The sequence below is a fragment of the Hyaena hyaena genome, unplaced genomic scaffold (genome assembly GCF_003009895.1).
Source record: "Hyaena hyaena isolate Hyena2069 unplaced genomic scaffold, ASM300989v1 scaffold_22, whole genome shotgun sequence".
In the NCBI taxonomy this organism is placed as follows: domain Eukaryota; kingdom Metazoa; phylum Chordata; class Mammalia; order Carnivora; family Hyaenidae; genus Hyaena; species Hyaena hyaena.
The window spans coordinates 2,916,091-2,938,131 of NW_024080654.1; the positions used below are offsets into that span (position 1 = coordinate 2,916,091).

General features: G+C 42.5%; 1 protein-coding gene across 2 annotated transcripts in view; it reads left to right on the forward strand.

The window, feature by feature from the left end:
- Positions 1–3,427: 3,427 nt before the first annotated feature.
- The window catches only part of TNFSF13B (TNF superfamily member 13b), a 33,692-nt gene continuing 15,078 nt past the window's right edge, over positions 3,428–22,041 (forward strand). Inside the window, exons 1-3 of one of the 2 annotated variants that reach the window (XM_039226661.1) lie at positions 3,428–4,684; positions 4,764–4,833; positions 21,566–21,622. In XM_039226661.1, coding sequence (XP_039082592.1) covers positions 4,148–4,684; positions 4,764–4,833; positions 21,566–21,622 — 664 coding nt within the window. In that variant the 5' untranslated portion in view covers positions 3,428–4,147. The remainder of the gene's footprint in view (positions 4,685–4,763; positions 4,834–21,565; positions 21,623–22,041) is intronic. The other variant, XM_039226660.1, reaches the window with a different exon arrangement.

Consider the following 22,041-nt stretch of genomic DNA (forward strand, 5'->3'; position numbering starts at 1 on the left):
TGGGCATCTCAGCATGCCAGTGTGTGTTCTGTGTCTGTATATGTGACATAGAAAAATACATCGAGGCATGCGGAAGAGGCCGATGATGGCACTGATGGACACATATCTGTCTTAATACTAAGTACAGTTTTATCCATGCGGGTATTATAAAGGTAAAGAATAGCAAACTAAGCCACTGTAATTGAAAATAGTATTGAGGTAAATGGAAATTTTCTAAAAGCACACACTTGAACACCGTTATTCAAGAGCATTACATCGGAAAGCGGTCCCACAACGAATTAAGAATGTATTCACAACTGAAAGTGGATTCTTAACAAAAGTGGATGTTTTTCCCAACAGTGATACAAACTGAACTCCAGTAAATGCACACATTCCTCTTCTTAAATATAACTGTTTAGAGATAGAAATCACCATTGCCGACATCATTTTTCATATATGAAATGACCAGAGGTGTCTATTTTCAAAAACATCTCATTAGTTCACAGTTATGTTACCTAGTGATTAGCAGTTAGCCTTCCAAATCAAGTTTCGCTGACTGCATATATATTTCCAACAGAAAATGTGACTGCTTCTCAAATGTAATAATTACTTGTATCCCACTATTTGCCGTATTTTGAGCACTTTAGGAAGCCGGTTTTACTGAGGCCTATTGTTAGGTACATCCACATATCTAGAAGAGTTGTCGTCACATGCTGGAGTGGTCCAAATCCTCAGGAAGGACACTTTTTGTCTTCAAAGAAGGTATATAAGAGAAGCTAATTCTTCATTACACTATTAAGCTAGAAGTTTCTAATTAAGCTTTTTGGAGATTTTGAGGTTGTCAGTGTAAGAAGCAAGCAGCTGCTTTATTCTCTGGGCCATACCCTTTGATAAATGCAAAACTTAGATTCTTTTTTTTTTTTATTTTTTAATGTTTATTTGTTTTTGAGAGAGAGACAGAGCTTGAGCAGGGGAGGGGCAGAGAGAGAGGGAGACACAGAATCCGAAGCAGCTCCAGGCTCTGAGCTGTCAGCACAGAACCCGACATGGAGCTCTAATTCACAGACTGTGAGATCATGACCTGAGCCAGTCAGACCCCCAACCGACTGAGCCACCCAGGTGCCCCAAAATTCTCTTCAAATATGCTGTCCCATATTCCCATCCACGCAATCCTGAGCGGACGGGACAAGGAACATGTATTTCTTTATGACATCCGGTATAGCTGTTACAGGGGAATGTTGTATATTCCAGGTGAGAAAAAGAAGTGGGTAAAAAGTAGCGAAGTCCGGACAGAGAGCGCTCTAGTGTTCTGTGGCTCAGGTATGCCAGCTTCCTTCACTGAATAAACTTGTGGTGTGGCCTGTTATTCAGCGAATGGCATGCAATTTGTGTAACCGAATTTCAGTTAAATTATTGTCAAGCCATTTCCTTGGCAGGAAACAGATCCTTGATTTATGGAGTGATAACTTCCTTCTGTTCCTCTAATAAGAAATCCAGGAGCATGTGAATGCTGCATAGTGCCTACCTGCCTTCAGAGGAGTTCGATCGTGTGATCGCTGTGGCAGACCTGCACATGGCCGTGACCGCTAGCCTCCTATCTGGGTCAAGGGAAGCCGCCGCCCTGCTGCCTTCCAGGGAAGAAGCCTCGCCTTCCCTCTCTGTGCTTAGGGCTGCCCACTGCTTGGTCCAAGATGAGACACTTGTTTTAAGGGGACCCGCGCCTGGCCTGGTCCGTGGCTCTCTGTTGAGTCAGCTGGGCATGAAGGCCTTTGCCCACAAGAGTGACAGAAACACAGCTAACGCTCCTAACACAGGCACGTTCTTCCCTCTCTGTGGAATTTTTACAGCCGCATCTGGAGGGCAGAATCTCCCCCTCAGAAGTGGGAGAGTTGAGTTACAGAAAGCAGCCGTGGCGGCCACGAGTCCTGAGTAAAAGAAGACCTTGATGGCTTCAGGCATTGCCTGGAATTCTTTTAGTTCTGTGTGTATTTAGGTCATATTCATAGACGCATGTAACCTGAGTGGGTGCACAGACTGTTAGTCAGAAGCGCCTCATACAGTCTCCAAACTATTTCTTTTCTTTCTTTCCTTCCTTTGTCTTTTTCCTTCCTTCCTTCCTTCCTTCTCTTCTTTTCTTTTTTCTTTTTTCTTTTCTTTTCTTTTCTTTTCTTTTCTTTTCTTTTCTTTCCTTTCCTTTCCTTTCCTTCCTTTTTTTCTTTTCTTTTCTTTTCTTTCCTTCCTTCCTTCCTTTCTCCTTTTTTTTTTTTTGGAACATTATGAAGCGTGTCAGCCTGACTGGCCTGGAAACGGGGCTGTGAAAGAAGACTTAACTAAGCGATGCCTGACGTGAAGGAGGGAGCACACGCACTCACGGACAGCTTCCCTCCAGCCCAGAAGCTGGACAACAGCTGACTTGGGAGACAAAGGTAATCATGAAAAGATCTTAGAGTTGTATTTTTTAAGTTCTTTACAAGTCATTTTAACTTCTTTAAATGTTTATTTCTGAGAGAGAGAGAGAAGTCATTCATTTACAAAGGTGTCAGAATTGGGGAGCTTGGGTGGCTCAATCGGTTAAGCATTCGACTTCAGCTCAGGTCATGATCTCATAGTTCATGAGTTCGAGCCCTACATCGGGCTCTGTGCTGACAGCTCAGAGCCTGGAGCTGCTTCGGATTCTGTGTCTCCCTCTCTCTCTGCCTCTCCCCTGCTCTCACTTTGTCTGTCTCTCTTTCTCTCAAAAATACATAAACATTAAAATAAAAAAATACAATAAAAACAAAAAGGTCTCAGAACTCACAGACCCAAAGGAAAAGAAATAACAATCCTAAACAAGTAAAAACGGATGTCTGATGACATCACGCCTCGTGACAGAGCGAAGAAAGGGGACCTTGTCCGAGGGCAGCTCCGTGACTCCCGATGGAGGTGAAGATGTGCAGGTGTTTGCTTGGGAACTAACTCCCCGCACGTGTTACAAGGAGACATGTATGAAGGTGTGTACAGTGGTGCTGTGTGCAATAAAGGAAACTATTTCGCGGAAATGGATGAAAAATGGAAGCATCTTACATATAGCTTGTTCTGCATTCCTCTACTCCTCCTCAGAATTCCCAGGGACACTTACCATCCCATTTCACACATGCGGAAACTGAGTCGCAGAGACCCAAGGAGAGTGAGGGGCAGAGCCAGGACCCACAGCCGGGCTCGGGGGCCCTTGTCCTCACTTACATCATGTCAGGAACTTTCTTTCTGACGCTGGCATGGGACGAGGTGGGACAGACTCTGTGTCACGTAGCCGGAACTTGGCAAGCGCTCAGGAACGTTTGCTGAAGCGCGAGCGCACCTTACAGGACATGCCGGTGCCGGAGGCAAAGAGCCTGAATCCAGGAAATGTCCAGGAGCCTGCGTGGGGACCAGGCAGGGCCAGTGTCTTTTCAGCAACTTCAGGTCCAACAACAGAGATTTGAAAGAGAAGTGAGCCGAGCCAGGTTGTTCAAACACGCATTAGATGTGGGCAGTCAGCCTACTAGGGTCCCGTAGATAAGCTGCTTTCGGGAAGGGGCCGCTCAGGGTGGGTCTGGACTGAAGCTTTGGAGCCGGAGACGAGGCCCCTAGTCTCGGACAGCGTGGGGCCGAGCGGGTCCTGGGAGCTGGCGGGAGTGCCCCTGGGGCTGGCCCACCGCCCACACCCCCGCACGTCAGGGACCCCTGCATCCAATCCAAATAGTGTCCAGCAGGCCCTGCATTCCCCTGCGCGCCCCGGCCCCTGCGATGTCAATGCAGAGCCTAGTCCCCAGTGGGCTTCCCCGCGCCCTCCGACGACGTCTGGTTGTATTTCCCACTTAGAGCCCGATCCTGAGTCACTGAGCGGCGGCGGACAGTTCAGCACTAACGCGCTTGGCTTCTCGGACCTTCTCATTAATTATCGTAACAGCAGAACTTGAGCGTTCTTTCCCCCTGCCCTCCGATGGCCCAGCTCTGGCCACACCGCAGGGAGCGCCCCTGGCACGCGCTGGGGCTGCAGATGCCCCCTGGGGGCGGGGGGCGTCCCCCCGCAGCCCCGCAGGCGGGGAGATGCCAGGGGCGAGCGCGCGTGTCCGGGTGTGTGTTTGGAGATGCCATTAGAATTCTTACAAATACTGAAAGTGAAATGAGGAAATGATTGGGCAAGCGGATGGAAGGGCCGGTGCCAGGAAGACCTATCATCCGCCGGGGGCCGGGATGCAGCGGCGCAGACGGACGGAGACTCAGGGGCGCGCTCCGGAGCGCCGGGGCACAGCCCGGCCGTGGAGTCGGTGTGGGGCCTCGGCGCGCACAGCTCACAGGAAATGATCCACTCCCCGCGGCCGCTGACTCGAAAGGCCCGGACCCGCGGACTCCCACGAGTGCCATGGATGGCGGCGCAGACGGCGAGCGGTCACGCCTCCGCCCCCGCCCGGAGAGCGGAGCCGAAATGAGAGCGAAGGAGCGCGTCTCCGCCGCCCCGCACGCCGGCGGCCCGCCCGGCCGGCTCTGCGGGGACGGCGCGCTGCTGGCCGCCTCCCTGCTGCTGGCGCTCGCGTCCTGCTGCCTGTCGGCGGCGTCCCTGTGCCGCGCGGCCGCGCTGCAAGCCGAGCTGGGCGGCCTCCGCGCGCAGCTGCGGGCCGAGCCGGGCGCCCCCCGCGCGGGCGCCCCAGCCCCCGGGGAGCCCGCGGCCCCCAGCGCGCTGCAGGTGAGCGCGGCCTCCGCAGCGCCCCCGCCCCCCGCCCGCGCGACGCCCCGGCCCTAACTGGGGGCTCCTCTCTTCCCAGGGGATCTTTGCACCGGCCGCGGCGGGAGGGAGCAGAAGGAAGCGCGCCTCTCTGGGGCCAGAAGAGACAGGTAGGTTGGGGCGCGGAAGCCTTCCGGAGGATCCCGGCGTCCGCAGGTGTGCAGTGTAGACGCTGGCCTCTGGCTTGGGCACCCCCCCCCCCCGGGAGCGCTGGACGGTGCCGGGAGACCGTGAACGTGGCCTCCACACCACCTGTGGCTTTCGCGCCGCGCCGGTGCGCCCGCAGGCGTCGGCCCGCTGGGCACGTCGGCCCCCGACGGGCAGGCGCAGGCCGGGAGGGCTGTGCTCCGCCTGAGCGCGGACCGGGGAAGGGGCCCGGGTCTCACTCGCAGCGCGCACCGGCGGCGCAGGCCCCGTCCGCGCGCCCCTCCGGGAGAAGCGCCCGGGGCGCCGTGCCTACGCGGGCCGGGTGGGGAAGGACCTTCCCGGAGGGTGCGCGGCGCGCGCTGGGGTCATGCCCGGAGCAGGTGTGCGGATGCGATACACACACACACACACACACACACACACACACTTTAAAGCTTGTCTTTAATGACTCTTTCGCCAGGAAACGCACAGCTTAAGAGTTCTTTAGCCACCTCTGCCTTTCTTCATGCTCCATCTGTGCCCCAGAATCTTCTAGATTCCTGAAACCCCAGACAGCGCAGGGCGCCCCAGAATGCTCCATTCTAGCTCCTACATTTCAAAGATGAAAAAGGGCATCTGCATTAACTTCTGTAGTATCACGACTTCAAAAACCCTTGGTTTTACTTCTCTTTTATATTGAAAGAGCATGTTTGGAAGTCATAGAATGAGCCAGGCGGACACGTGCTGGATGGGATGTCGCAGCTACTGTTTCTTCCCATCCTCACGTTGCCTGTTGTCCTGTGAACGGAACAGGTGACCAGGAGTAGTTGTCTATGTCTGTATTTGTACTTCCGACTCACACAGTAGGTGTTCTTCCACCCGACAACACACAGCCGCGCGCACAATGCTCTGACTGTAAACACAGTTTTTCACTGACTGCCTTATTCATGGAAAAAATTCTTTCCTGTTTTATAAAACCATGATTTTTACATACGCTCTGTGTCAATTACCTTTTGTGAGTCTTTGTGTCTATTATCGGACACAAATGGCTTTAAACAAATGTAGACTATGGAAACACTCATATTTTTACCCCGCTTGAACACATGAATTGCTTTCATAGTTTGCATTTTATCAACTGCAAAAACACAGCATCTATACTGCGGTATGTTTTTGCGTTCACTTATCGTTATACAATAAGCATTTTCCCTATTGCTAGGGAAGTTTCTAAGTAATTCTCACACATCCATGTTGGTTCGTTATCATACAGTTACTTAACTTGATCGTTTCCAAAGCTGTTATGCGGATCTCTGATTCCTGAGGAATTTTATGGGTTCGACGTAAATCCCCTAGGTGAAACATCAGAGGTGAAGAGGGTGAACATCTTTCTCGCCCTTGCTGCCTCCTGCCGTGTTGGTGTCAGAGTGAGTGGAAAACGTGTGCAGTCAGAAGTGCAATGCACAAGGTCTCGACATTCTTACAGCGTTTTATCTTGTTAAATTTATTTTGGCTAGTTTAGTAGTTGTCAAACACTATCTCAAATGTAATCTGTTGCTTGCTTGAAAACAAGAATGAATTTTTGCACATTTGGGTAACTTCTAATTTTATCTGCTGCTAATTTTTATTTATAGCTTCCCTCATTTGTCCTTATTTGCTGTAATTTTGAATAAGCTCTATTAGGCATACTGCTTATCCAAAGTTGGTTGTAAATATTTCCATAATATCTTGCAGCTTTTTAAAAATTTGTACAGCTTTACATCTATGTATTTGATGTGATAAACTTTTCCTTTTGCTTTTCTCTACTACATCAAAGCTAAAAATATATGAATCCATAATCTCTTAAAAAGCCTATTCTATAATAAGCTACTTTGACTTTTTCACAAGTTAGTGTTTTAGTTTGGTATTTAACTCCTTAATCCTTCTGGCCTTTGTTTGGTCGATCACCTCACACCAGCTTTACCTTCCTTATTTTTCTTTTGTTTTCCTACCAAACTGCTATAAAATATAGCCAATTTACGGGATGCTTCCTTTTAACTTGTTTGCATTGGAAAGCTTACTGTGTTACTATTAAATCTCTCCTGACTCTATCTTGAGACTGTTTTTTCATTGATTTATTATTCTGTTTATCTGTATTAAATAAAATATTTTAAGTATTTTGTAACATAATGAGCTTTAATATCTAGTAGGGTCAGAATGCCTCTGTCTTCTTCAACCTCTCTGCTGTTATTCCCCAGCCTCTGCACATTCATTTTACAAATAAACCTTAACTTTACTGTTGTAGAGAGGATATGGGCTCATTACAGCAGATTTAAGAAGAAAGAACGTTGAGTAAGAAATTAACTTCCGGAGTCCCACTTCCTCAAAATACCCTCTATTATATTTTAAAATTTCCTCCCATGTGCACATTTTTACAAATGTGTGATTTGATGGCATCGGAAAATTAAATTAAAATTTTTTCCTAAATAATTTTAATTTTTAGAAAGCTTGGAAAGTAATAGAGAATTATATCAAGTGAATCAAAATTTACTTGGTTTCTACAACCCGAATTTAATTGCTATTGTCATGAACATGGTTTGCCTAAGATTTTTATAAACCTTTCATATAGTATATCAATCTATATAGTATATGTATGTATAGTATGTATGCATATGGATATATATGTGTATATATACAGTATATAGTACATCTCTCTCTCTCTCTCTCTTTATTTCTCTCTCTCTCTCCCTGTATATACACTGATAACATTCATAGATCTGAGATGAAAGATCTGAAGAAGAGAACTTAGTGACAGGTCATAGCTGCTACTCCTCATCAGTGAAACTGACTTGAATGTCATTTTAGACACCATCCTCTTATGAAGGGAAATCATATTTGTTTAGCACTACAAAAATAATGGGTATATAACCAAGAGGTTTCTGAAATGCCTTGATTTTATTTTTCTGTTTGGTAGGGTGCTTTTTTTTAGAGTTGAGAAAATGCTGTACAATTTGAATCTATACAGATTTGTTTCTTTGTTTTTGTTTTCAGTTTTGTTGTTGTTTATTTATTCTCTATTCTAGTTCTGATTTAAGTAAGGGTCAAAAAAACCTTAGGTTCTACCTTTTACTTTCAAAGTGTCCATTTATGTTCTTATATGTTAATCTTCCCAATACTTTATAGATCCATTGACAGTTTTTGGTTGGAGTTTCATAAAAATTGCAGTTCTGAGGAAGAAAATGAATTTTTACAGTGTTTCATTTATATATCCAAGAATGCTTAAATGTATAATATCTTTTTACTAAATATCAAATGATAATTTCTCAGTTAGATATTCTTTTCCCTGTCTAGGTTTCTTCGATTATTTTATCGTTAATTTAAAAAGGTTTTCTTGCAATTTTGGAGTCCTGGGATTTTTCAAATAGCTTTAAACTCTTTAAAAATGTACAGAATTAAAAGAAATAATGCAGCCTTTGATCACATGGTTATTTTTAAGCCACATCAACACACATATTGGGTTTATACTTAACAGAATTCTAATAAAATTTTAGACTTTAAAAAAAAAATATTCTGCTTTCTACCTCTACTACTCAAGGTCAGTTGTCTCATTTTATGACTGTGTCCAAAAGGTTCAGAGCAAAGTATTGCTAAAATACACTCCAGAATGGCACCCATTTTTATTTTTCTATAAATCCAACCTAAACGTCACCAGGCACTTTGGTCTTACAGTGCGTATACTCATTTTGTGTGTAAACTCCAGCATGTTGGGCTAGAAAGCCCCTGCTCAGTACATAGCATCCGTAGCGGTGCATCAGTATCTGGGAGTGTCACATATCACCTGCGGGGCTTTTTGCCTTGTCATTTGTACTGTCCTGTCTATACAACTAAAGAGTAGAGGCTCCTGTGTCTGGGCCGTATTTCCTCTTCACATGCATCATGATGTTTGCACACAGTAGGTGTTCTATGAATATTTGTGGATCGATCTCGGGCTCACTATGAAGTAAAATGCAGTGATTTGGCAATCACTGGGAGCGGGACTTTCCCATATTTCTTCACTTCTCAGGTTTTGATCAGAGGCCATCTTATGTAATTTTTCAACTCGACATTTAAAACAACGATTTCACCAAAGAGTGAATTTGATCGCAAGGCTAGAGTGGCAGGGAGTTTGAGAGCCCCTCGCCGCCGCCCCCCTGGGTTCACCGGGAAGAGGCACAGATTGGGCTCACTAAAAGTCCTAGAGACACTCATATTCAGCAGTCTAACTCTAATTTTGTGGATTTCTGGCTTGAATGTTTTGGTTTCAGTTGAAGTATTGTCTACATGCGGAGAAGGGCACACGTGTTAAGGGTCCGGCTTGGTGGTATTCACAGACTGAAGGGCAGTTGTTGAAGGGGCGGACATCCCCATCGGCCTGCGTGCCCACCCGGTGCTCCGTCCGCTCCTCCGGGGGTAAACGCTTCAGTTTAATTGTGCAGATTGGTTATTTGGATCCTGTTTTGTTTTTCTTAATTGTGCTGTGTTTCAGATGGAGGTCTTATTAAGTTTTCTGTGTTTCATAAGATAATTTCTGATTGTAGTAGAACAAACAGAAATGTGGGGAAATCCAGGATCAAAGAATTGCCAAATGGCTCATATTAGCCAAAAGGCGCACTTTTAAGCCCATATGCGTATTTGGAGATATTCCTCATTAAAAATAATAATGAACGTGATATGGCTTTGAAATATTACATCTTAGAGTTTCTTCACACATGGAGTCATGATGACCCATGTTGTCAGCTCTCATGTTACTATTCTGCTCACTCTAAGAACCTAGACAGAGACATCCTAAGAGTCCATCAGGAGCATGAATTCTTTCAAATGGATCCCCACTGAACAAAAGCAGTTTATTAATAAAATCAGATGACCTTTATATTTTCTCCCTTGTTATTCAGTAGGGAATTTAAAAGGTAATAGAAATACATGTGTTTTAGGTCACCTGGGGGGCTCAGTTGGTTAAGCTTCTGACTCTTGGTTTCAGCAGGTCATGGTCTCATGATTTGTGTGCTGATAGTGCAGAGCCTGCTTCGGATTCTGTCTCTCCCTCTCTCTCTGCCCCTCCCCTACTTGCACTTTCTCTCTCTCAAAATAAATAAATAACTTAAGAAAAGAAGTACATGTGTTTTGGATTATAGAAATACAAAAAATGTTTGTTATACCTGTCTCATTTATAATAGTAAAATAGCGTTGAAAACATGAACACAATATAAAAACAAGAGTGGGAAAAATTACCCATCTTTCATCTTCTACATAAATATTTATTGTAAGATTTTGGTCAATCTACTTAATGTTATTTTTCTCTATTTTATAAACTTTTTTTCAGTTTGGAGTTATTTTAGAATTACAGAGAAGTTGCGAGAACAGGGCAGAGAGGCGGCATACATCCCTCACCCAGTGTCTCCTGTTATCTTACATTACCATCCTTTGTCATAACTAAGAAACTAACGTTGGTACTTAACTAAAAACTGGACTCCATTTCTTTTTTAAAAATTTTTTTATGTTTATTTATTATTGAGACAGAGAGAGAAACAGAGCATGAAGGGGAGAGGGGCAGAGAGAGAGGGAGACACAGAATCTGAAGCAGGCTCCCAGGCTCTGAGCTGTCAGCACAGAGCCTGACACGGGGCTTGAACCCACGAACCGTGAAATCATGGCCTGAGCCGAAGTCGGACGCTTAACCAACTGAGCCACCCAGGTGCCCCATGGACTGAAACCCATAGTCTGTCTCCTTTGCAAGAAAAGACAGGAGGTCCAAAGGATCTGTATCATCCAGGCTTTGTTTCATTGACGCTCCTGGCAGGGCGGTATCTTACAAGACTGTAAAGTGAGCGTTGAAAGCATATGCAAGTCGAACTCAACCATCCAATTTGTGCCGTAATTAGGCTAACCGGAGCCTCTTAACCAGTAAGGGTGTGTTCCTTCCTAGAACAGAAACAGCTGGCTGTTGTCATGGTGATCTTTGACCAGAATCTTCCCTGAGTGCTATTTTTTCCCCCCTGCTTCAATAATGACTTCTTTTTCAGTGTTGCAAGAGCTGGCTCCCGGTCAAAAACAGTAATAAAATAAAATAGTGACCTCACAACCGAATCTCTGAACCCTGTTCTTGTCAAGTTTAAAGTTTTGGGAAGCAGAAGAGCCAGGAAATGAGTCAATCAAAGCAGGCAAAAGTGATGTTGCATCTTGTCCATGTACTCCACAGGCCTGCTAGCTTTCACTGTTCTAGGTGTTGAGTGTTGATCTGAAAACACAACAGATAGAAGTCTCCTGCCCACTGGAGATTACACCGCAGTGAGGTGGAAAGACACAGAAAGCGGTCAATAAACACGATTAATGAGTAAGTAACAATAGTAGAAAATGGCAAATATCATGAAGAAGTAAAATATCTAAGGTAGGGTTAACAGAATCGGCAGTGTGAAAGCTGAAGTGGGGAGAAGAAGCTGCGCAAGGGAGGTCAGGAAAAGTCTTTCAGTTTCTTCCTGAAGATTCAATCATTCGTTATACCATCAACTGAAAAAAATTTTGTGGAAACGGGTAGGTATTTAAAAAATAAATTCATAATGTTGAGGAATGTGTTGTTCTCCTAACCCTGTAGGAATGGATATTAGTTTTAATGTTTATTATGTTTATGAATCAAGTCCTATTTAAAAGAACCGTATTGGACACCTGTACCTTTGTTACGATACGATCGGATTTTGATGGGTGGGGGATGGGCATTAAGGAGGGAACTTACTGGGAAGAGCACTGGGTGTTGTATGTAAGTGATGAGTCAATTCTACTGCTACTTCTGAAACCACCATTGCACTGTATATTAATTAACTAAAATTTAAACAACAAAAAATATAAATAAATAAAAAGTATTCTCATTTCTTAAGAGTTAGAGAAAAACAGATTTTGCTCAAAAATAGAGGTCGGATCCTCTGTGCCAAGGTTGGAGGTGGGCACTCAAGAATATATAGGAAAATGGAGGGGCGCCTGGGTGGCTCAGTCGGTTGTGCGTCCGACCTTGGCTCAGGTCATGATCTCCCGGTTCGTGGGTTCGAGCCCTGCGTCGGGCTCTGTGCTGACAGCTAGCTCGGAGCCTGGAGCCTGTCTTCGGATTCTGTGTCTCCCTCTCTCTCTGACCCTCCCCTGCTCACACTGTCTCTCTCCCTCTCAGAAATAAATAAAAACATTAAAAAAATTTTTAAAAAAAGAATATATAGGAAAATGGAGAAAAAACCAAGTTATTAGGTGTTTTCCACGTACAAATTCTGGAGTGGGCCTCTATGCCATCATTTACCCTCTCAGTAACCCCTATTAGGCTGGCATTGCCGTCTTCATTTTAGATGAGAGACTTGAAGCCAAAACATAATCAGTCCCTTCTCTCAACAAGCTAAATACTGAGTTGGAGAAATGAAACAAACCCAACGTAAACTTTAAAATAAGAAACAAGCTCTTTAGCCTTTGCAAAAAGCACGTGTAAACTATGACTTCAGTTGGTTCTCACAACAAGGCTATGAAACAACTATTGTTATTCTTATTATAGAGATAAGAGAAAATATTTTAATGTCATATTAAGTGTTAATTTCAGGATTAAACAGCTGAATTTGTTTGAGAACTAAGGTTTGCAATCATTCTATACTGACTCCGAATTCTGAGTTTTTTCCCACTGTGCGAGCTCTAGGCACTTCACAGTTGAATGATACACCAGATCTGACACAAACTGTTGGGTCTCGGAATGCCCCAGACTGTTCTCAACATTAGTACCAACAAGAAGACAGTCACCTGTGGCATCATGGGATGTTAGTTCAGGTCACAGCCTGAAAGATTATTGAAACCATGATGGATAAGAGCTGAGCTGAGTTTCGAAGACCAACTCGACTCAGGGACGAGGAGACAGCGTTCCAGGGTGTGGGGACAGTAGTGCAGCAGGAGGCAGAGAAAACACGGGAGCAGGCCTTACCGTAGTGGGGGGGGGGGGGGGGGGCAGGCAGCATGCACTCCGACACCTTGGTATCATTCCTTTGCTTGGATTTTTGCAAGAGTTTGTTGGCTGCGATGTTTTCACAAGTTCAGGCTTTCTCCTCCTCTTTCTTCTTTTTTAAGCATTTAAAAATTTTTTAAATTTAAATCCACGTTAGTTAACATACAGTGTAGTGTTGGTTTCAGGAGTAAAATTTAGTGATTCATCACTTCCGTATAACCCCGAGGGCTCATCCCGACAAGAGCCCTCCTCAGCGCCCATCCCCCATTTAGCCCATCCCCCGCTCCTCTCCAGGAACCCTCTGTTCTGTGTGTTTAAGAGTCTCTTGCGCTTTGCCTCCCTCTGTTTTTATCTTCGTTTTCCTTCTCTTCCCCTATATTCATACGTTGTGTTTCTAAAATTCCACATGAGCGAAATCATGATAGTTCTCTTTCTCTGACTTATTTCACTTAGCATAATACATTCTAGCTCCGTTGATGTTGTTGCAAATGGCAAGATTTCATTCTTCTTGATTGCTGAGTAATACTCCATTGTGTGTGTGTGTATGTATATATATATACCACATCTTTTTTAAAAAAATATTTAATGTTCATTTATTTTTGAGAGAGAGACAGAGTGTGAGCAGGGGCGGAGCGGAGAAAGATGGAGACACAGAATTCAAAGCAGGCTCCAGGCTCTGGGCTGTCAGCATAGAGCCCGACACGGGGCTTGAACCCACGAACCATGAGATCATGACCTGAGCCAAAGTCGGACACTTAACCAACTAAGCTTCCCAGGTGCCCTTTTTTTTCTTCTTCTTCTTTTTAAGTTTATTTATTTTGAGAGAGAAAGCACAAGCAGGGTAGGGGCAGAGAGAGAGAGGAGAGAGAGAATCCCAAGCAGACCTCACACTGCCAGCACAGAACCTGACACAGAGCTTCAGCTCATGAACCGTGAGATCATGACCTGAGCCGAAGTTGGACGCTTAACTAAATGAGCCACTCAGGCGCCCCTATACCACATCTTCTTTATCCATTCGTCAGTCAATGGACATTTGAGTCCTTTCTGTAATTTGACTACTGCTATATTTATATTGCTATATACATTGGGGTGCATGTACCCGTTCGAATCAGCATTTTTGTATCCTCTGGATAAATACCTAGTAGTGCTGTTGCTGGGTCGTAGGGTAGTTCTGTTTTTAATTTTTTGAGGAACCTCCATACTGTCTTCCAGAGTGGCTGCACCACTTTGCATTCCCATCAACGATGCAAAAGTGTTCCCCTTTCTCTGCATCCTCGCCAACATCTGTTGTTTCCTGAGTTCATTTCACTCATTCTGACAGGAGTGAGGTGGTATCTCCTTGTGGTTTTGATTTGTATTTCCCTGATGATGAGTAATGTCGAGCATCTGTTTGTGTGTCTGTGAGCCATCTGGATGTCTTCTTTGGAAAAGTGTCTATTCATGTCTTTTGCTCATTTCTTCATTGGATTGTTTGTTTTTGGGTTCTCTTCCTCTTTCTATGGCCAGGCCGTTTGAGGTAGACAGGGGTAACAACTGTAGGTAACTGCTCTTTGACAGCTTCTGACATGGACTGTGAAGTCACACTTAACAGTTCATCCTTTTTCTCTTATTTCTGCTGCTCTAGTACATCTTCTGGGAAATAAGGGTAAGAAATGTTAGGGAAATACACAACCATTTGCTTTAAAAAATATATCATAGGATGCTACTGTATTACAAATGAAAAGTCAAAATCCTTATTATTGAAGATTATCTGTTATGGAAAATGTTTTCCATATAATCCTGAGCCCAAAGATTTATTGTTAGAGGGTTCCGATATCATGGCAATGGTGGTTTTTTTTTTTTAATAGAATCTATTTTCTCTAAAGCATTAACTTAATTTGACTTAACATGGATTATAAAGTTGGCTATAAGATGAGGGATTTTTTAAGTTTATTTAATGTGTGTGTGTGTGTGTGAGAGAGAGAGAGAGAGAGAGAGAATGCAAATGGGGGGGGGGCAGCAGAGAGCGGTGAAGAGAGAGAGAATCCCAAGCAGGCTCCACACTCTCAGTGCAGAGCCTGATGCAGGGCTTGACCTCACAGACCATAAGATCATGACATGAGCCAAGGTCAAGAGTTGGACACTCAACTGAGCCACCCAGGTACCCTTTAAAGATAAATTTTTTGAGAATCATTTGGAAAAGTTGGATATTGTTACAATACCTATTTTTTTCTAAATTGGTCCACAGATATATATTTTTTAGTCTGATGTAAACCAGATGCTGTGCAGATTTGTAACTGATGGTTCTTAATGTCAAGTGACTCAGCCTAGGGAAAGAGACAGTAATAGAAACAATTAGGATATATATAGTGAGATGTTGTTTCACTATAGATTCATAGATATATGCACAAAGTATAGTGGGATCAAGTATTTAGCTGGAAGGATCAGGGAAAGAGTTGATATTTGGTCTGAGCCCTGAGGGATGGACGGATTTCACCAGGTACTAAGGTGAGGAGTATTTAGTCAGACGGGATAGCACATACGCAGTCCCGGGAGCAGGAGACTGAGCTTCTATGCTCTTAGGCAATGGGAGGGTAGAGGTTGTGGGGTTGTGAAGGGAGACTTGGGTTTTGTGTGCAGGGGAACCCCACTTGAGGGTGTTATAAACATTAGAAGGATAAGATAAAAATTCCGGTTTAAGAAGGCAAATCTGGAGGAAACACAAGCGATAGAGTAGAACTATTAGAAGAGCGACTCACAACTTGGTGAGTAAGTGTAATCGTCTGGAGAGCAGCGAGGGTAAAGCTCTGAATGAACCTACCTCGACTGCTCCTCTGGTCATTTTTGATTTTTCTCTCTGTCTCTGTCTGTGTGTCTCTCCCCTCCCTTCAGCCATGTTGCTGTATCCCTCCCACCTCAGCCTTTGCGTATACTCATGGCTGCTAATTTCGTGTGGCATGGTCCTACCCCATTCTTTCTACTTTTTAAAAAAAAATTTTAATGTTTACTTATTTTTGAGAGAGAGAGAATGGGGGAGGGACAGAGAAAGAGAGAGAGACAGAATCTGAAGCAGACTCCAGGCCCTGAGCTGTCAGTATAGAGCCCGATGGGGGGCTCGAACTATCTTTCTGATACTGATTCATACTTCTTCCTCCCTCTAGATTGCAAGTAAGCTCCATGGAGGTAGAGACGGAGTCTCCTTTTTTCTGTTCTTTTTCTTTTCTTTGTTTTTTGCTTTTTCTTTTTTCTTTCTTTCTTTCTTTCTTTCTTTCTTTTTTTTTTTTTTGCTATTCCGAGCACAACACATGACCTAAATTTAGTGCTCGGTAAAACTGTTGAATGAGATAAATGACAGAATCCAAACTGAGCAAAAGTTGAAAAATTCAAGCCATTAGAACTTGTTTATTTATAGGATTTCAAGATTGCAGAGGAAAGAATTAGGCATGTTTACAAAGTTTCTAGCTTGGGTAACTCAGAGGATACTTATATCCATTAAGAGAAAACAGAAGAATAAGAGGTGCATGGGTGTGAGGAAGATAAATAAATTTGGGTCATGTTGAGTTTGAATTATCACTATGGCGTCCAGGCAGAGATGTCCAAGGGGAAGTTGAAGGTTAAGAGCCAGCTGTGCAATTCACTGATGGTTTTCTCCAAGCATTCAGGTATATTTTTGTGTTTGCCTTCCTTGAATTCAAGTCAAGTATGTTTGCATATTGTATCATCAAGCTAATTTTCTTAGTTACCAATACCCAGTGCCTTATGAGTATACACCATTAATAATGAGAAATGCTCTAAAGTAAGGCAAAGAATTCATGGTAAAAGGAAAAAAAAAATATCCTGTGGAGATGATGACGCAACTATAAAATTAGTAATTTTAAATTAAAATATTTCATCAATTGTAAAATGAAATGACTTATGAAGATGGCATTTTGTTTTCTGAGGTTTTGTTTTGTTTTTTTAACTCTTAGTGTTCATGATTCAAGGCAAAGGGCCGCCATTTTATACATTCTACAGTGCTTTAGACATAGAAGATAATCAAATTATGAGCTGTTCCTGACAATGTCCAATTAATGCTTAGGACTCTGTACACACATACACACACACACACACACACACACACACACTCTCACACAATCTTCCATTTGGATATCTTTCTTTAGTCCTGTCACCTATCTTGATTTCTGTTTTGTTTTGTCAACTTCTTTCCAAAACCCCCAAAGACTCGGCATCCCTTTTTACTTCCTCAGGGCCATTATAGTGTTACCATCTTTCTGAATTACCCAGAACTGAAAACTTGTTTCTATTATTAGTTTTTAATTCTCCTTCAAACACACACTCAGTCACAAACTTTTAATTTTTTTTCACAATTTATCTTGGATGCTCTATTTATATGATTGCTTTTGGGATCAAATCATCCTCATATTATATTTATGTCAGTCCACAGCTGAACCTTTGTTTTCACTGTTCTCTGCATGTCAATTTATTCTACACAAGGATGCATGTATGACCTTTCTCAAGCACAACGTATATCAGGCAGGTCTCTCTCAAGATTAAGAATTTCTATTTTTTTTTCCTGGTAATTCAAATACATACTTCTCAATTTAGCTCTCTCAAAATACTTTTGAAACTCTTAACTAGTATTGGCGAACTGTTTATCACCAATCAAATATAATTTTATAGCGGTACCTGGGTGGCCCAGTTAGTTAAGCGTCTGACATTGGCTCAGGTCATGATCTTGTGGTCCATGGGTTTGAGCCCTGCATTGGGCTCTGTGCTGACAGCTCAGAGCCTGGAGCTGCTTCGGATTCTGTGTCTCCCTCTCTCTCTGCCCCTTACCTGCTCATGCTCTGTCTCTTTCTGTCTCTCAAAATAAATAAACAAAAAATTTTTAAAAATACAATTTTATAATCCAGGTTTTCACCCCTAAATTCTTGTATTCCCATTCCCCAGTAGAAATATTCATCCCCAGATCATGCGTTCTTCAATGTCTTCATAAATCTGTGTTTGTCATTAGTCAGTATTGGTGTCTTTATGGGATTTTTCCTAGTTAAACTTTTCCAGCCACTGATTATTTATTCAAAACTAGTTCACGAAAAATCAAGCTGTATTTCTCGTGACTTCACACACTGACTGGGGCAGGTCAAAAGAAATAGAAGAGACGTGTTTCCTTCAGAGTCCTCATTCTTTAAAAACTGTGATGCAGGAATTAAGAAGAAGACACAGGAAAATGAAGGAAGAATATCTCATCCAGACTGAAGAGCTTGGAAGAAGGTTGAATGAGATGAGGGAGTAAGAAGGACTATGAAGATCACGTGGTTGGGACAAATGCAATGGGAAGAGCTCTGTGCTTTCCACAGAGTCATGTATAATCTGCGTAATTGCAGTACTCACGGTAGTTGATATTAGATTGAACGTTTGTTCAATTAAGAGAATAAGCTCGCTTGAAATTAAGAGAATAAGCCTCATCCCATCTTGAAAAGGTTTGGATTCAACATAGAAAACGATACAGCAGATACTAATAATCTCGTAAACTTTCAAATCCCTTTTTCTAATTAAATGGTATTCAAATGTGACATAAAGGTCATACATAAACAGATGGCTTTCAAATTCAAAGAGTTTTCCATAAGGAAAATACTTCAATGCAAGTCTAGTTGTGAGGTTGGTTGGATTTTCTTCTATCAAATATTGAGCAATCACAAATTATTTTGGTTCTGAAAACTGTTATTTTAGGAATTCTTTTTTGTAAACAATTTTTGCTGTCAGTATCATGTATTTGCTTTGGAAATATTTTACATGCAGTTTAATATTATGGATAAATATTATGCTCTAAATTTGTACTTAAGATGAATTTGCCTTATGTCTTTGCTACTGGGAGATAGGAAAACACAGCATTGCCATTCTGAACCACTTTTTGTGAGCTACAATCTCTAGTTTAAGATCAGATCTGTGTTGAATAGAAAGTCCTAAAGGACTGTTGTACGAGAGATAAGATGACAGTGGATTTGGAATTTCGTAAAAAGGAAGAGCTGAAAGTGAAGAGTAAATAACACTGATAAGGTTGATGGGACCTAACCAAAATCCCTGGAGGCCAGAGTGGGAAGTCCTCTGTATACGTCCAACAAAACTCCTTCAAAAGCCCAGTGACTTTCTCTGGAATTTCTGGAATTTCTAAGGAACATTAACGAATGGCACTGGCTTCAGTGAGTAAAATTCAAACACTATTATTGAACTTTTCTTTTAATATTCCATTTTCCTTCCTGAAGAGTACTTCTTCAAATACACTTTTCTCTTCCCTCCAACTTTTCTTCTTTTTTAAAAAATTTTTTAATATTTTATTTATTTCTGAGAGAGAGAGAGAGAGAGAAACAGTGAGCAGGGGAGGGTCAGAGAGAGAGGGAGACACAGAATCTGAAACAGGCTCTAGGCTCTGAGCTGTCAGCACAGAGCCTGATGCGGGGCTCAAACCCTAGGCTCTGAGCTGTCAGCACAGAGCCTGATGCGGGGCTCAAACCCATGAACCCTGTGATCATGACCTGTGCCAAAGTCGGACGTTTAACCAACTGAGCCACCCAGACACCCTTCCTCCAACTTTTCTTCTAAAAGTTAGATTTCTGCTATTACCCGATAGAATAGATCATTGTTTCCTAACATGTAGGTTGTAGCCAATTGGAGTTGGGCTGCAGGAGATTAAAATTTAGATGTTTTCTTATCAGTTTGTTAGTGTCAAGGCATCAGACTTTCTCTACACTCCTGTGGAGTTTTGGATAAATAGTCAAGAAATGGGTTAGCTGAAACAGAGAGTAACCTGATTTTCTCTTTATTGGGGTTCACTTGATCTTCATGCTCTCCTCATGCCCTTCCATTATGTGCCCAATTTACTGGGTTCAGTCAAGAGCGAGAACGCTACCTCTACTACTGCCGTTATTACCAAGCTTGATTTCCCGATGACTGTCTCTCAGGAGTGGCACGCAACACTCCATACGCATTTATCTCATTTAATCTCTACGGACATGTACACATTCCCCAAAGGAAAGATGGAGCATGTGGAAATATGACTTTGACTTGTGTTCACATGCGCCTCTTCTGTGTGGAAGAAAGATTAGAGCTTCACATGCTCTGATCAACCTTTGCATCTGTCACAGAACTGAGTCGTTAGCCCTTAAGAAGTATTTCTTAGAGAGATAGGGACACATCCATAGTAGGTTTAGTAGGGCTCCCCTAGATCCTCTGCACGCTCCTCAGACGTTCACTGCTTTAGCTGTTTTGTTAGCTGCTTTCCCTTAAGCTGCCCCTATTCACGACCATCCTGCCTCTTTCGATGCTTTTACATATTTGTCCTGGCAGAAGGTCCGTTATCGTAAGAGCACTGAGTCACATTTTCCCTATGTCACAGACATGGCTCCTGTTGTTTGGAGATCAGTAAAAGAGTCACAGAGTAGTCCAGAATGTTCTGCGTCTATCGAAATGATCAGATTAGCATGAAAACATGGTAGAAAGGTTTCAGAGTCACAAAGGAATGGCAGTCGTTAACATGCTATTTCCGCCTTGAAATACCAAGGAAAACTTGGTAACAGATTTTCTTAAGTGATCGCTCACTATATCATCTGCAGACCTGGGTGTTTGCACCACTTAGGAAGAACTTTTCATGATTACCTCTGTTACTCCATGTTGTAAATATCAGAATGTTTTCAATTAATCAAGTGAAGCAGGAATTCACTGTGTCAGACTCTAACATTTATACAGAGAAGCATGTTCTTAAAGTACCACTACAACTCGGAATAAAATACTTACTAGATAAGAAAAGCTCTAAACTAATATTTTCTTAATTTAAAATAGGCACACTTAAGTTTCTGTTTCATGCTTTTCACAGATACATACTGCTTTGTTTTCTTTTCCCATGGAAAAATGTCCTTATTTTGTGTTCACCTGGAGGCATCTGTCTTTATTTAACAGAACAGTTCTCTCTTTTCTCGAATATTTTCTGGAATATTGTACATCTGATAAGTGATGCGAACTGACGCTTCCCAGAAGTTTACTGATTATGCAGTTTCAGGGAAATCTCTCATTTTATTTTTAAAGATGTTCCCTCTTTCTCTTTTTGGTCCAAAATACTTTACCAAAAGCCTGACTTTGGCTCCAGAGTGAAATAGGCGTGGTTTCAATTCTGGCCCCGTCACTTCCCGCTGCAGGCCCCGAACAAGTTGTTTACACTTTCCAGGACTTAATTTCCAGTATGTAATTTTTAGGATTTTTGTGAGGTTGCCTGCATTTCTATCTGCTCAATACATGTTAGCAATTGTTTTTATTTTCAGTAATGTTAATATTATTAGCACTACCACTGAGTTATTATTTAAGGTTATGGAATTTTTTAAGCAACAAAAAAAATCATGTTAGAATATTCTGGTAGTTTGGTTCATATCTATGATAGACTTGAAAAATACATGATAAACTCACTTTCTGTCTATATTTGAAGGCAAGTTATGTTGAACTGTAAAGGTGATAGACTTACCATTTGGCAACAGCATGTAGGGTTTTCTACACCATGAACTTCAAGGACATATTATATTTTAAGTAAAATGTATAATAAATATCTGTGGGCAAATTGTGTAAAGAAATTTTAGAACAATTAGCAAGCTCCATAGCAGGTAAAATTGGCTCGATGTTTCTGGAAGAACAGCTTTCTAGCTTTGTGAGCTCAGACACCTTCTTCCTTCCCTTACTGTTTCCTATTCAAGTGACTAAAAGGATATATTTTTGCTTTTCAGTCATTCAAGACTGCTTGCAACTGATCGCAGACAGCGCCACACCTACTATACGAGAAGGTAATGAGATGCCCCACCCCACCCCCAACGTCCCCCGCCCGGTGACTTTTCTACTCACAGAGCCTCTGGGTCCAATCACTTGTGATTCTCTGTTCAAACTTCATCGCACATCAACTCTCTGCTTCACACTTCTTAGAATCAGATGTAAAGTAAGAAACTTAAACGTAATTAAAATGACTGGGGAATAAATATTTAGGTCAATGTAATAATCTAACAAGCAGACTTACCTTAGAGGCACTAACACTTAGAAATTTAAAATAATTAGCCTATGATCAAACAAAATCAATACTAAGCCAAACTCAACTTTTTATTTCTTAGAAATCATTTTGGCTTCTCTAATGACTCGAGAGTATCTTCACAAATATTAATTCTCCTATCTGTTAGGTTTTAGAAATCATAACAGGATGAAGATAGAATTG